Genomic DNA, 13668 nt, shown 5'->3' on the forward strand with positions numbered 1-13668 from the left:
CTCTCTCTATTCTGACCCCCTTTCCCCTCTCTCTCTCTCTATTCTGACCCCCTTTCCTCTCTCTCTCTCTCTCTATTCTGATCCTTTGCCCCTCTCTCTCTCTATTCTGATCCTCTCTCTCTCTCTCTATTCTGATCCTTTGCCCCTCTCTCTCTCTATTCTGACCCTCTCTCTCTCTCTCTATTCTGACCCTCTCTCTCTCTCTATTCTGACCCCCTCTCTCTCTCTCTCTATTCTGACCCCCTTTCCTCTCTCTCTCTATTCTGATCCTTTGCCCCTCTCTCTCTCTATTCTGATCCTCTCTCTCTCTCTATTCTGATCCTTTGCCCCTCTCTCTCTCTATTCTGACCCTCTCTTTCTCTCTCTCTATTCTGACCCTCTCTCTCTCTCTATTCTGACCCCCTCTCTCTCTCTCTCTATTCTGACCCCCTTTCCACTCTCTATTCTGACCCTCTCTCTCTCTATTCTGACCCTCTCTCTCTCTCTCTATTCTGACCCTCTCTTTCTCTCTCTCTATTCTGACCCTCTCTCTCTCTCTATTCTGACCCCCTCTCTCTCTCTATTCTGACCCCCTTTCCTCTCTCTATTCTGACCCTCTATCTCTCTCTATTCTGACCCTCTCTCTCTCTCTCTATTCTGACCCTCTCTCTCTCTCTCTCTATCTCTCTATTCTGACCCCCTCTCTCTCTATTCTGACCCTCTCTCTCTCTATTCTGACCCCCTTTCCTCTCTCTATTCTGACCCTCTCTCTCTCTATTCTGACCCTCTCTCTCTCTCTCTATTCTGACCCCCTCTCTCTCTATTCTGACCCTCTCTCTCTCTATTCTGACCCCCTTTCCTCTCTCTATTCTGACCCCCTCTCTCTCTATTCTGACCCTCTCTCTCTCTATTCTGACCCCCTTTCCTCTCTCTATTCTGACCCTCTCTCTCTCTATTCTGACCCTCTCTCTCTCTCTCTATTCTGACCCTCTCTCTCTCTCTATTCTGACCCTCTCTCTCTCTCTATTCTGACCCTCTCTCTCTCTCTCTATTCTGACCCTCTCTCTCTCTATTCTGACCCCCTTTCCTCTCTCTATTCTGACCCTCTCTCTCTCTATTCTGACCCTCTTTCTCTCTCTCTCTCTCTATTCTGACCCCCTTTCCTCTCTCTATTCTGACCCTCTCTCTCTCTCTCTCTCTCTATTCTGACCCTCTCTCTCTCTATTCTGACCCCCTTTCCTCTCTCTATTCTGACCCTCTCTCTCTCTATTCTGACCCTCTTTCTCTTTCTCTCTCTCTATTCTGACCCCCTTTCCTCTCTCTATTCTGACCCCCTCTCTCTCTCTATTCTGACCCTCTCTCTCTCTCTCTCTATTCTGACCCTCTCTCTCTCTCTCTCTATTCTGACCCTCTCTCTCTCTCTCACTATTCTGACCCTCTTTCTCTTTCTCTCTCTCTATTCTGACCCTCTCTCTCTCTCTCTCTATTCTGACCCTCTCTCTCTCTCTCTCTATTCTGATCCTTTGCCCCTCTCTCTCTCTCTATTCTGACCCCCTTTCCCCTCTCTCTCTCTCTATTCTGACCCCCTTTCCTCTCTCTCTCTCTCTCTATTCTGATCCTTTGCCCCTCTCTCTCTCTATTCTGATCCTCTCTCTCTCTCTCTATTCTGATCCTTTGCCCCTCTCTCTCTCTATTCTGACCCTCTCTCTCTCTCTCTATTCTGACCCTCTCTCTCTCTCTATTCTGACCCCCTCTCTCTCTCTCTCTATTCTGACCCCCTTTCCTCTCTCTCTCTATTCTGATCCTTTGCCCCTCTCTCTCTCTATTCTGATCCTCTCTCTCTCTCTATTCTGATCCTTTGCCCCTCTCTCTCTCTATTCTGACCCTCTCTTTCTCTCTCTCTATTCTGACCCTCTCTCTCTCTCTATTCTGACCCCCTCTCTCTCTCTCTCTCTATTCTGACCCCCTTTCCACTCTCTATTCTGACCCTCTCTCTCTCTATTCTGACCCTCTCTCTCTCTCTCTATTCTGACCCTCTCTTTCTCTCTCTCTATTCTGACCCTCTCTCTCTCTCTATTCTGACCCCCTCTCTCTCTCTATTCTGACCCCCTTTCCTCTCTCTATTCTGACCCTCTATCTCTCTCTATTCTGACCCTCTCTCTCTCTCTCTATTCTGACCCTCTCTCTCTCTCTCTCTATCTCTCTATTCTGACCCCCTCTCTCTCTATTCTGACCCTCTCTCTCTCTATTCTGACCCCCTTTCCTCTCTCTATTCTGACCCTCTCTCTCTCTATTCTGACCCTCTCTCTCTCTCTCTATTCTGACCCCCTCTCTCTCTATTCTGACCCTCTCTCTCTCTATTCTGACCCTCTCTCTCTCTCTCTATTCTGACCCCCTCTCTCTCTATTCTGACCCTCTCTCTCTCTCTCTATTCTGACCCTCTCTCTCTCTCTCTCTATTCTGACCCTCTCTCTCTCTCTCTATTCTGACCCCCTCTCTCTCTATTCTGACCCTCTCTCTCTCTATTCTGACCCCCTTTCCTCTCTCTATTCTGACCCCCTCTCTCTCTATTCTGACCCTCTCTCTCTCTATTCTGACCCCCTTTCCTCTCTCTATTCTGACCCTCTCTCTCTCTATTCTGACCCTCTCTCTCTCTCTCTATTCTGACCCTCTCTCTCTCTCTATTCTGACCCTCTCTCTCTCTCTCTATTCTGACCCTCTCTCTCTCTATTCTGACCCCCTTTCCTCTCTCTATTCTGACCCTCTCTCTCTCTATTCTGACCCTCTTTCTCTTTCTCTCTCTCTATTCTGACCCCCTTTCCTCTCTCTATTCTGACCCCCTCTCTCTCTCTATTCTGACCCTCTCTCTCTCTCTCTCTATTCTGACCCCCTTTCTTCTCTCTATTCTGACCCTCTCTCTCTCTCTCTCTATTCTGACCCCCTTTCCTCTCTCTATTCTGACCCTCTCTCTCTCTATTCTGACCCCCTTTCCTCTCTCTATTCTGACCCTCTCTCTCTCTATTCTGACCCTCTCTCTCTCTCTCTATTCTGACCCTCTCTCTCTCTCTCTATTCTGACCCTCTCTCTCTCTCTATTCTGACCCTCTCTCTCTCTCTCTATTCTGACCCCCTTTCCTCTCTCTATTCTGACCCTCTCTCTCTCTATTCTGACCCTCTCTCTCTCTCTCTATTCTGACCCTCTCTCTCTCTCTCTATTCTGACCCTCTCTCTCTCTCTCTCTATTCTGACCCTCTCTCTCTCTCTCTATTCTGACCCTCTCTCTCTCTATTCTGACCCCCTTTCTCTCTCTCTATTCTGACCCTCTTTCTCTCTCTCTCTCTCTATTCTGACCCTCTCTCTCTCTATTCTGACCCTCTCTCTCTCTCTCTATTCTGACCCTCTCTCTCTCTCTCTATTCTGACCCTCTCTCTCTCTCTCTATTCTGACCCTCTCTCTCTCTATTCTGACCCCCTTTCCTCTCTCTATTCTGACCCTCTCTCTCTCTATTCTGACCCTCTTTCTCTCTCTCTCTCTCTATTCTGACCCCCTTTCCTCTCTCTATTCTGACCCTCTCTCTCTCTATTCTGACCCCCTTTCCTCTCTCTATTCTGACCCTCTCTCTCTCTATTCTGACCCTCTTTCTCTTTCTCTATTCTGACCCCCTTTCCTCTCTCTATTCTGACCCTCTCTCTCTCTATTCTGACCCTCTCTCTCTCTATTCTGACCCCCTTTCCTCTCTCTATTCTGACCCTCTCTCTCTCTATTCTGACCCTCTTTCTCTCTCTCTCTCTCTATTCTGACCCTCTCTCTCTCTCTCTATTCTGACCCTCTCTCTCTCTCTATTCTGACCCTCTCTCTCTCTCTCTCTATTCTGACCCTCTCTCTCTCTCTCTATTCTGACCCTCTCTCTCTCTCTCTCTCTATTCTGACCCTCTCTCTCTCTCTCTATTCTGACCCTCTCTCTCTCTCTCTCTATTCTGACCCTCTCTCTCTCTCTCTCTCTATTCTGACCCTCTCTCTCTCTCTCTCTATTCTGACCCTCTCTCTCTCTCTCTATTCTGACCCTCTCTCTCTATTCTGACCCTCTCTCTCTCTCTCTCTCTATTCTGACCCTCTCTCTCTCTCTCTATTCTGACCCTCTCTCTCTCTCTCTCTCTCTATTCTGACCCTCTCTCTCTCTCTCTCTATTCTGACCCTCTCTCTCTCTCTCTCTATTCTGACCCTCTCTCTCTCTCTCTCTCTATTCTGACCCTCTCTCTCTCTCTCTCTCTATTCTGACCCTCTCTCTCTCTCTCTATTCTGACCCTCTCTCTCTCTCTCTCTCTATTCTGACCCTCTCTCTCTCTCTATTCTGACCCTCTCTCTCTCTCTCTCTCTATTCTGACCCTCTCTCTCTCTCTCTCTATTCTGACCCTCTCTCTCTCTCTATTCTGACCCTCTCTCTCTCTCTCTATTCTGACCCTCTTTCCCCTTTCTCTCTCTCTCTCTATTCTGACCCTCTCTCTCTCTCTCTATTCTGACCCTCTTTCCCCTTTCTCTCTCTCTCTCTATTCTGACCCTCTCTCTCTCTCTCTATTCTGACCCTCTCTCTCTCTCTCTATTCTGACCCTCTCTCTCTCTCTCTCTCTATTCTGACCCTCTCTCTCTCTCTCTATTCTGACCCTCTCTCTCTCTCTCTCTATTCTGACCCCCTCTCTCTCTCTCTCTCTATTCTGACCCTCTCTCTCTCTCTCTCTATTCTGACCCTCTCTCTCTCTCTATTCTGACCCTCTCTCTCTCTCTCTCTATTCTGACCCCCTCTCTCTCTCTCTCTCTATTCTGACCCTCTCTCTCTCTCTCTATTCTGACCCTCTCTCTCTCTCTCTCTATTCTGACCCTCTCTCTCTCTCTCTATTCTGACCCTCTCTCTCTCTCTCTCTATTCTGACCCTCTCTCTCTCTCTCTCTATTCTGACCCCCTCTCTCTCTCTCTCTCTATTCTGACCCTCTCTCTCTCTCTCTATTCTGACCCTCTCTCTTTCTCTCTCTCTATTCTGACCCTCTCTCTCTCTCTCTATTCTGACCCTCTCTCTCTCTCTCTATTCTGACCCTCTCTCTCTCTATTCTGACCCTCTCTCTCTCTCTCTCTATTCTGACCCTCTCTCTCTCTCTCTATTCTGACCCTCTCTCTCTCTCTCTCTATTCTGACCCTCTCTCTCTCTCTCTATTCTGACCCTCTCTCTCTCTCTATTCTGACCCTCTCTCTCTCTCTCTCTCTATTCTGACCCCCTTTCCCCTCTTTCTCTCTCTCTCTCGCGGTCTCGCGTTGCTCGGGGGCGGCTCTCAGTCGGGTCCTCGAAATGGAGGTGACGGCGGAGCGGAGCCGCGGCCGCCGAGGAGGAAGAGGTCGGGGCCGAGGAGCGCGGGGCCCCGGGGACAGGCAGCAACGGTTCCAGGAGCATGAGCGAGGAGGCAGAGGAGGAGGAGGAGGCAGAGGAGGAGGAGGAGGCGGCGGCGGCGGCGGCGGCGGCCGGGCCTGGCGAGGAGCTCAGGGCCGCGGCCCTCGGGGTACACGGCACCCCCGAGGCCGCGACTTCCCTGCCCAGCAGCAGCAGCAGGTACAGCACCGGGTGGTCCCGGGGTGAGAGTGGGCGAAGGGTCAGGGGGGTGAGCAGGGACACGGGGAGGGCCTCGGGAGACTGGCTTGTCCCTAGCCCTGATGGAGAGGCACAGTGGAGTATAGTTTAGCCCCTCAGCCCCATTGAGTGTATTGAAGGTTCATTGTCGGAATATCTGGTAGGAGCAGAGTTAGTTTTCATACAGCGCCCTTCAGGACTCTTTACCTCCAATTAACTACTTTTGAATTGCAGTAGAGTGAACAGAGGTGTAAAAACTCAGGCACTAACCATACAGTAAAACTACAAGTTCTTAATAAAAATGTGGAACCAGGCAAAGCCATTCAGCCTATCAATTATGTTCCACCTACAGATCGCACCCAAAATTCCCCTGTACTTATTTTTTTATATTCGTTCATGGGATGTGGGCGTCGCTGGCGAGGCCGGCATTTATTGCCCATCCCTAATTGCCCCTTGAGAAGGTGGTGGTGAGCCGCCTTCTTGAACTGCTGTAGTCCGTGTGGTGACGGTTCTCCCACAGTGCTGTTGGGTAGGGAGTTCCAGGATTTTGACCCAACGGCGATATATTTCCAAGTCGGGATGGTGTGTGACTTGGAGGGGAACGTGCAGGTGGTGTTGTTCCCATGTGCCCGCTGCCCTTGTCCTTCTTGAACCAGGTGACTGCCACAAGTTAAATATTCTGTGAAATTTCTCCTCAGCTCCCCAAGATAAGTTTGTGAAACAGCAGCAGATATATCAAGTTAACATGACTGCTTACGCGCAATATTCAGCTCTAATCATTGCATTCCACAAATGTCAAGTCCACGGCTCTAACCCATAGGAACTATCATGCTCCATAGATTATTTGATCATCAGTATCTATCCTAATTATTTTCAGTCCCATTTTTAAGATATTTGTTTAGCTCTTTTTAATGGATGCAGCACTATAATAACTTACGTTGATATGGCACCTTTAATGTGGAAAAAGTGTAATCAAGAAGTAGAGGTTGTGGCAAAGAATGAGATTTTAGTCCAAGTGACCAAAAACTTGGTCAAAGAGGTGGCTTTTAAGGAAAATCTTAAAGGAGTTGAGGGAGGTGGAGAGGTTTAGGGATGGAATGCCAGAGTGTGGAGCCTATGTGGCTGAAGGCACGGCTACCAATGATGAGGGTTTCAGCAGCATATGGGCTGAGGTAGGAGCGGAAGCAAGAAGTGCTATGGAGGTGTAAGTTATGGAGAGGATATGGGGTCAAATAAGATGCCAAGGTTGCAGCCTGTTTTGGCCTGAGACAGTGGCCGGGGAAGGGAATGGAATTGTTGCAAGGATGTTGTGGCAGGGATTGAAAACAATGGCTTTAGTTTTCTCAATGTTTAGCTGAAGGAAATTGTGTCTCATTCAAGACTGGATGTTAGATAAGCAATCTGACAACACAGAAGCAGTGGAAGGGTCGAGAGAGGTGGTGGAGAAGTAGCGGTGGGTGTCATCAGTGTACATATGGAAGCTGACCCCATGTCTGCGGATGATGTTGCCAAGGGGCATCAAGGAAATGAGGAACTGGAGGGGGCAAAGGATAGATCCTTGGAGGGGCTGTCGAGGTGGTGATGTGAAGAGAAGTCATTGCTGGAGATGCACTGACTATTATTAGATGGGTAAGAGTGGAACCAAGTGTGGAAAGTTTCACTGAACTGGACACTGGAGGGGAGGTGTTGGAGGAGGTTGGTGTGGTTGACCACGTCATAGACTGCAGAGATCAAGGCAGGATAATGCGGCATGGTCACAGTCACAGAAGTTTACATTTGTGACTTTGGTTAGGGCTGTTTCAATGTTGTGGGTGGAGTGGAAACCTGATTGGATTTAAACAGGGAGTTGCAGAAGACAACAATGTGTTCAAAGATTTTGGAGAGAAAAGGGAGGTTGGAGATGGGGCAGTAGTCTGCAAGGGCAGTGGGACTGAAGGTGGGTTTTTGAGGAGGGAGTGATGACGGCTGTTTGGTGTCAGCTGTGGCTCAGTGGGTAGCACTCTCACCTCTGAGTCAGAAGGTTGTGGGTTCAGGTCCCAGGGATTTGAGCACAAAATCCAGGCTGATACCCCAGTGCAATACTGAGGGAGTGCTGCACTGTCAGAGGTGCCGTCTTTTGGACGAGATGTTAAAACCGAAGCCCCGTCTTCCCTCTCAGGTGGACGTAAAAGATCCCGTGGCACTGTTTTGAAGAAGAGCAGGGGAAATCTCCCCAGTGTCCTGGCCAACATTTATCCCTCAACCTACACCACTAAAACAGATTATCTGGTCATTATCACATTGCTGTTTATGGGAGCTTGCTGTGCCCAAATTGGCTGCCGTGTTTCCTACATTACAACAGTGACTACAAGGCAAAAACGTACTTCATTGGCTGTAAAGCGCTTTGGGATGTCCTGAGGTCGTGAAAGGCGCTATATAAATGCAAATCTTACTTTTTCGAAAGGGAGGAGGATGGTTCCTGAGAAGAGGAAACCATTTACAATGTCAGCTATATGGGGGCCAGGAAGGGAAGTTTGTGGGGGGTGGGGGGGGGCAGTGGTCAGGAGTTTAGTGGTAATGGGGTCAAGCGATCTGAAGGAGTTTCATGGATGAGATGCGCTCAAAGAGGATATGGGTGAAAAACTAGAGAGAGACAGGGGCTCAGGGCTGGGGCAGATGGGCTGGGAGAAGATTTGGCTCGATGAGGAAGAGGTTTGTTTTTAACACTCCCCATCCACTACACTGCTTGAGGGAGAGTAGAGAGATATTATGCCTTCAGCCTCTTTGATTTTATGCTTGTGTCCTGCAGTTCCATGGTCACAGTTTGTCAGGTTCAATTCTGTTCCTGTATATTCACAACTGGCACTGCATTTATTTTACAGCACTTCTATCTCTGGAGATCCTCTTAAGGAGGTGGTTCTTGCCACTTCATTTGGCGATAGCACCACCAGCAAAAGCAATATAAGCATTGCTGTCGAGGTTATCGGGAATCATGTCTTCCATCTGCCGGCAAGCTGAACAGCGTAGTTTGCCTAAACAATTGGTTATGAAATCCTTAACAGACAACATTCAGTTCAGGGCTCCCATATATCAAAGGGCTTCCTGTTTGCATGGAATTCCTTTACTTAAAATTTTTTGACGATGAAAATTTTTAATAAAGGATTTTCAAAATAGCTGCTGAGAAAAATAATTTCCTCCTTGCAGTACAACTGAGCCTCTCTTTTTGCAGCATCTTTTCCTTCCTCATTATAATTGCTTTCATTGGTAACAACTCACTCTGCACATTAACACCTTTGTTTTCAGTGTTGTGTAAATTATTGAGACCAAGTGTAGTACTCTGATATTGGGAGACTCATGCTCAAAATCAGGTGTGAGTCGGTGCTCAGGTTTGGGAGTTTCATTAATATTGACAATTGGGATTTGCTCTGCAGGGTTGCTTGCAGCAAATCCTCTATCTGCCATTAGGAGAATTTTATTTGTAATAAAAATACTTTAAATTTAGAGTTTTATAATCGAAAAATGCCAAAATATTGAAGTACTGAAATATTGAAAGATGGCCACATTTATTCGATGTAAAGCACTTTGGGACATCCTGAGCACTGAATTGTTTCATATTTTTCTTTTTTCACCTTTTTTACTCAGTATTTTTCAGCTCTTATATTTCAGACTACTGTAATAGGTATGCCCTAGCTCACTATATCCCAGACACTGTTTTCACTTACCTAATAGCTAAGTAAAATAGGTATTAAACAGAGGACCCGTTTCAGATTGTTTCAGGTAATAAAAGGAAAGAACTTGCATTTATAAAGCACCTTTCACGACCTCAGAATGTCCCAAAGTGTTTTACGGCCAGTGAAGTCCTTTTGTAGTGTAGTCAATTGTAATGTAGGAAATGCAGCACCTCCTCCCTTCCTACCTTCCAGGGCCCCAAACACTCCTTCCAGGTGAAACAGCGATTTACTTGCACTTCTTTCAATTTAATATACTGTATTCGCTGCTAATGATGAGGTCTTCTCTACATTGGGGGGACCAAATGCAGATTGGGTGATCGCTTTACTGAACACCTCCACTTACTCTGCAAGCATAACCCTGACCTTCCAGTCGCTTGTCATTTTAATCCTCCATCCCACTCCCACCCTGTCCTCGGCCTTCTACACTGTTCCAATGAAGCTCAACGGAAGCTCGAGGAACAGCACCTCATCTATTGATTAGGCACTTTACAACCTTCTGGACTCAACGTTGATTTCAATAACTTCAGTTCATACCCACTGCTCCCATTTTTCTGATGTGGAGATGCCAGTGATGGACTGGGGTTGACAATTGTAAACAATTTTACAACACCAAGTTATAGTCCAGCAATTTTATTTTAAATTCACAAGCTTTCGGAGGCTTCCTCCTTTTCACATCGTTCACCTGACGAAGGAGGAAGCCTCCGAAAGCTTGTGAATTTAAAATAAAATTGCTGGACTATAACTTGGTGTTGTAAAATTGTTTACAATTCCCATTTTTCTGGACAGCAGGTGCTGGTAATGGTTCTGCTGTTGCCATTTACAGCTACTCTAGACCCATCTTTTGTTTCTTTACTTGTCCCATTACCACCTTCCTTGCCTTTCACCGTCATCCCTTTTGTCATTTCATCACTCCTGCCCTCCACCATATCAGAGACCTTCCCTTTTGTTCATTCCTCCCCTCCCCTTCCTCTTTTCCCTGGCTTTGTACTTGCTTAAAAACTGTTAAATCTTCACCGTCTTCCAGTTCTGACGAAAGGTCATCGACCTGAAACGTTAACTCTGTTTCTTTCTCCATACATGCTGCCTGACTTGCTCAGTATTTCCAGCATTTTCTGTTTTTATTTCAGATTTCCAACATCCACAGTATTTTGCTTTTGACAGAAGTTATCTTGCATGATCAGCTCTCTTCAGAGGCTCCAGACAGACATTCTGATTTGAAAAAGATAGGCGAATAAAGACCTTTAAATAGTGACTGGAATAAGGCAGAATGTAATTACTTGTATGGTAAATGCGAAAAGGAGCTGCCAGTCAAAGTGCTTTTTGAACAAATCAAACAGAATGTTTGTATCTAAATTGCGGGACTTGGCCCCTCTCTGAACACCTGACATTAGACAAACCAATTAAATGTTGCAAAAATGTACCGACATAGGCTGGGATATGATTTGTGTGAGTGAAGCTGATTTTTAACTCCTCATGTAATGTTGCAGAATATAAGAAGCTAAATCTTAGACTGAAATGCTTCAATTTTGTCACTGGCAATGCCAATACGAGTTTTTTTTAAACATAAAATAATAGCAAAAAATACTAAATGAAAAATGTTACTTTAAAAGTAAGCGAACATCTTTTCAATGGCTGATAGGAAATTGAGATTGGTCACCCTGAGTGTTTCAGAGCAATAAGAGAATCCTGAATCTTGTGAATCTGATTGCTTGTATCCCCATATGTAGGATATTACTGTTCCATGCAATACTCAATTACTGGCCCTGATGAGAAGGCTCTGCATCTATATAATGCCTTGTCATGTCTCTGGAGCATCTCAAAGTGCTTCACATAAAATGAGGTACTTTTTAGTACAGTCACTTTTCTTATGTAGATAAATGTTGCAGCCATATTTTGCACAGTGAGATCCCACAAACAGCAATGACATGAATGACCAGTTAATTTGTGTTTTTTTTTTGGTCATGTTAGTTGATGGAGGAATTTTGATTAGGACCCAGGGATTAATCCCAACTCTTCCAGTAATGCCATGGGATATTTAATTTGCATTGTAGCAGGCAAGCAGTATTTGTTTAATTTCTTATGTGGGGCTGGCACCTTTGACAGTGCAGCATTCCCTTAGTACTGCAGTAGATTGTCAGTTTAGATTATGTGGGTAAGTCAAAAAATGGGGCCAAATCCACAACTTCTTGATTCAGAGGCAAGAGTGCTCCTAATTAAGTGAAGTTTATAATCTGATGACCAATGCTATGCTGAAAAGGGAGAGGGAGAATGCAACATTCTGTGATATATTAACATACCTGTTGATATGCGCAAAGCGATTGAGCACTAAGTAAACAAATAAGCGTAGTTTTGAAGGCACTGCAAAAAAAGAGATTTAGGAAGGTTGAATTTAAAAAAAAAATTTCTTCCACGATTGTTATTGTCTTATTGAGAACAATTTTGAAGTATATGATGTCTGGGGGTCCAGTTATCACTTATAAATAATGATTTTGGTGTCAAAATAACGTTGAGGCTAATGGTCCTCACCGTTATTTATGCGCAAATCGCAAAGCAACTTCAGGCGAGGGCAGACGCGCAATTAAACATGGAAATCTGAAAGTTGCTGTCTGAGATGCGTGGCTCTGCCATTAGCTTCGTGAAAATGGCATCTCGCTGTCTGGCTCACCATTCAAATGCATTGAATGGCGTGAAGTTCCTGTACTTGCACGGTAGATATGAACTAAACTCGCCACAGAAAGTTAGGGCTTGTCCATTTCAGTCTAAGTACCGTTTTTAACGGCGTGCCAAACAACTGTTCTGGCACTGAAATTTATCTACAACAAACGTGGAGTGTCATTCCTTCCGGTTTTAATTGTTGTTGGAGGTTTTAAAAAAATATATAAAATTAACAATTTTTGTTACTATTTATTCCTGTTGCTTTTTTTCTCTCTTTCTTAATTCAGGAAGCCTCCGAAAGCTTGTGGAATTAAAAATAAATTTGTTGGACTATAACTTGGTGTTGTAAAATTGTTTACAATTGTCAACCCCAGTCCATCACTGGCATCTCCACATCATTTCTTAATTCAATCTTTCTTTCCCTCTCTTTATTTCTCTTTCTGTCCCTCTCTTTATTTCTCTTTCTGTACCTGATTTGACATTCACTATTCTAACTTACACTTCCTGGTTGAGTCCTTGCACTGTTCATTTAACAATTCTTCAATCTGATTGGCTTAGGAGATACACAGTTGCTTGCCCTGTTCACACAGATCCCAGATGCCCTGTAGAGGGTGCCGCACTGTTTCTGTTTCCATCTTACACTTTCAGCAACATGCATTGCAAAATATCATGGAGATTAAACAGCCAATGGCAAGTCTAACTAACGGTGGGCGCTGTTCCTTGACCCTCTACAGCAAATTCTGGGCCATCGTAAAAAATAAAGTGGACCCAAATTTCTAGTAGCTATTTGCTCCTGGATGGAATATTTTTTTGTTTGTCATTAAGTTTTTGATGTAGCAGGTTAGTTTTCATTAATTTCACAAACCATCTTTTTCAAAAAAAATTGGGCGTGGAACTTTTTGAAAATCAAAGTATACTATAACCCACTTGATAGCTCTCAAGTGTTAGCTTAATTTCATTCCGGAAGAATTCTTGATGTATGATCTGTTGAATGTAAAATCATGGTGACTACGATTTAATGCCATTGTTATAATTTGGGCTACTTCTCAATGCTCTTTATTTGATGCTGTTTGGAAAAGCCAGGTTCCCTAGGCAAGCCAGTGCTTCCTGTGAACTGAAACTGGACGTTATGTGTGAAATACCACATTGCAGGCCAAAGGGTGAACAGTGAACCCTTTTACCATTGAGTGTGCTCTGGAAATAGTTCTGGATGCCACCATTCATTCCTGATCTTTTCAAACTGGCAGAACGCCATACTGAAGACTATGTAGCTCAGGTAAAGCTAATCTTAATTTTCTAAGAAATAAATTGTAGAAGCACTAATAAATCACCAGTCTAGATAGAAATCCATTACTTAGATTTCACTGCTCTCCATATGCAGCCTAACAAACTGTTTTGAGATTTTACCTAACTGCCGAACAAACCAAGGCTGTGGAGGTCTCCGAGTATACAGATGTCAATCAGGTTAGATTACAAAGGCTCACCGTGAACCTCATGAAATTTTGTGAATCAAAGCTCATCTCTAATGGCTCAACCATCAGAGACAATGACTGCCTGTCCGAGCAGGAGACTCCCTGATGGGACGACAATCACAGTTGGCTCACATTTGCTAGCTTGCCTTCTTTGACACCTCTCTGATAAGAATTCCCAAAATGAAACATCCATTGTTCTGCTCAGGATGCATAACTTTGTTAGCAGAGTTAAAAGAGCT

The 13668-nt window shown here is 45.1% G+C and overlaps 1 protein-coding gene across 1 annotated transcript in view; it reads left to right on the forward strand.

The window, feature by feature from the left end:
- Positions 1 to 5168: 5168 nt before the first annotated feature.
- Positions 5169 to 13668, forward strand: part of aven (apoptosis, caspase activation inhibitor) — a 101998-nt gene continuing 93498 nt past the window's right edge. The window contains exon 1 of the mRNA XM_067991362.1: positions 5169 to 5574. Coding sequence (XP_067847463.1) covers positions 5317 to 5574 — 258 coding nt within the window. The 5' untranslated portion in view covers positions 5169 to 5316. The remainder of the gene's footprint in view (positions 5575 to 13668) is intronic.

The sequence above is a fragment of the Heptranchias perlo genome, chromosome 10 (genome assembly GCF_035084215.1).
Source record: "Heptranchias perlo isolate sHepPer1 chromosome 10, sHepPer1.hap1, whole genome shotgun sequence".
Lineage (NCBI taxonomy): Eukaryota > Metazoa > Chordata > Chondrichthyes > Hexanchiformes > Hexanchidae > Heptranchias > Heptranchias perlo.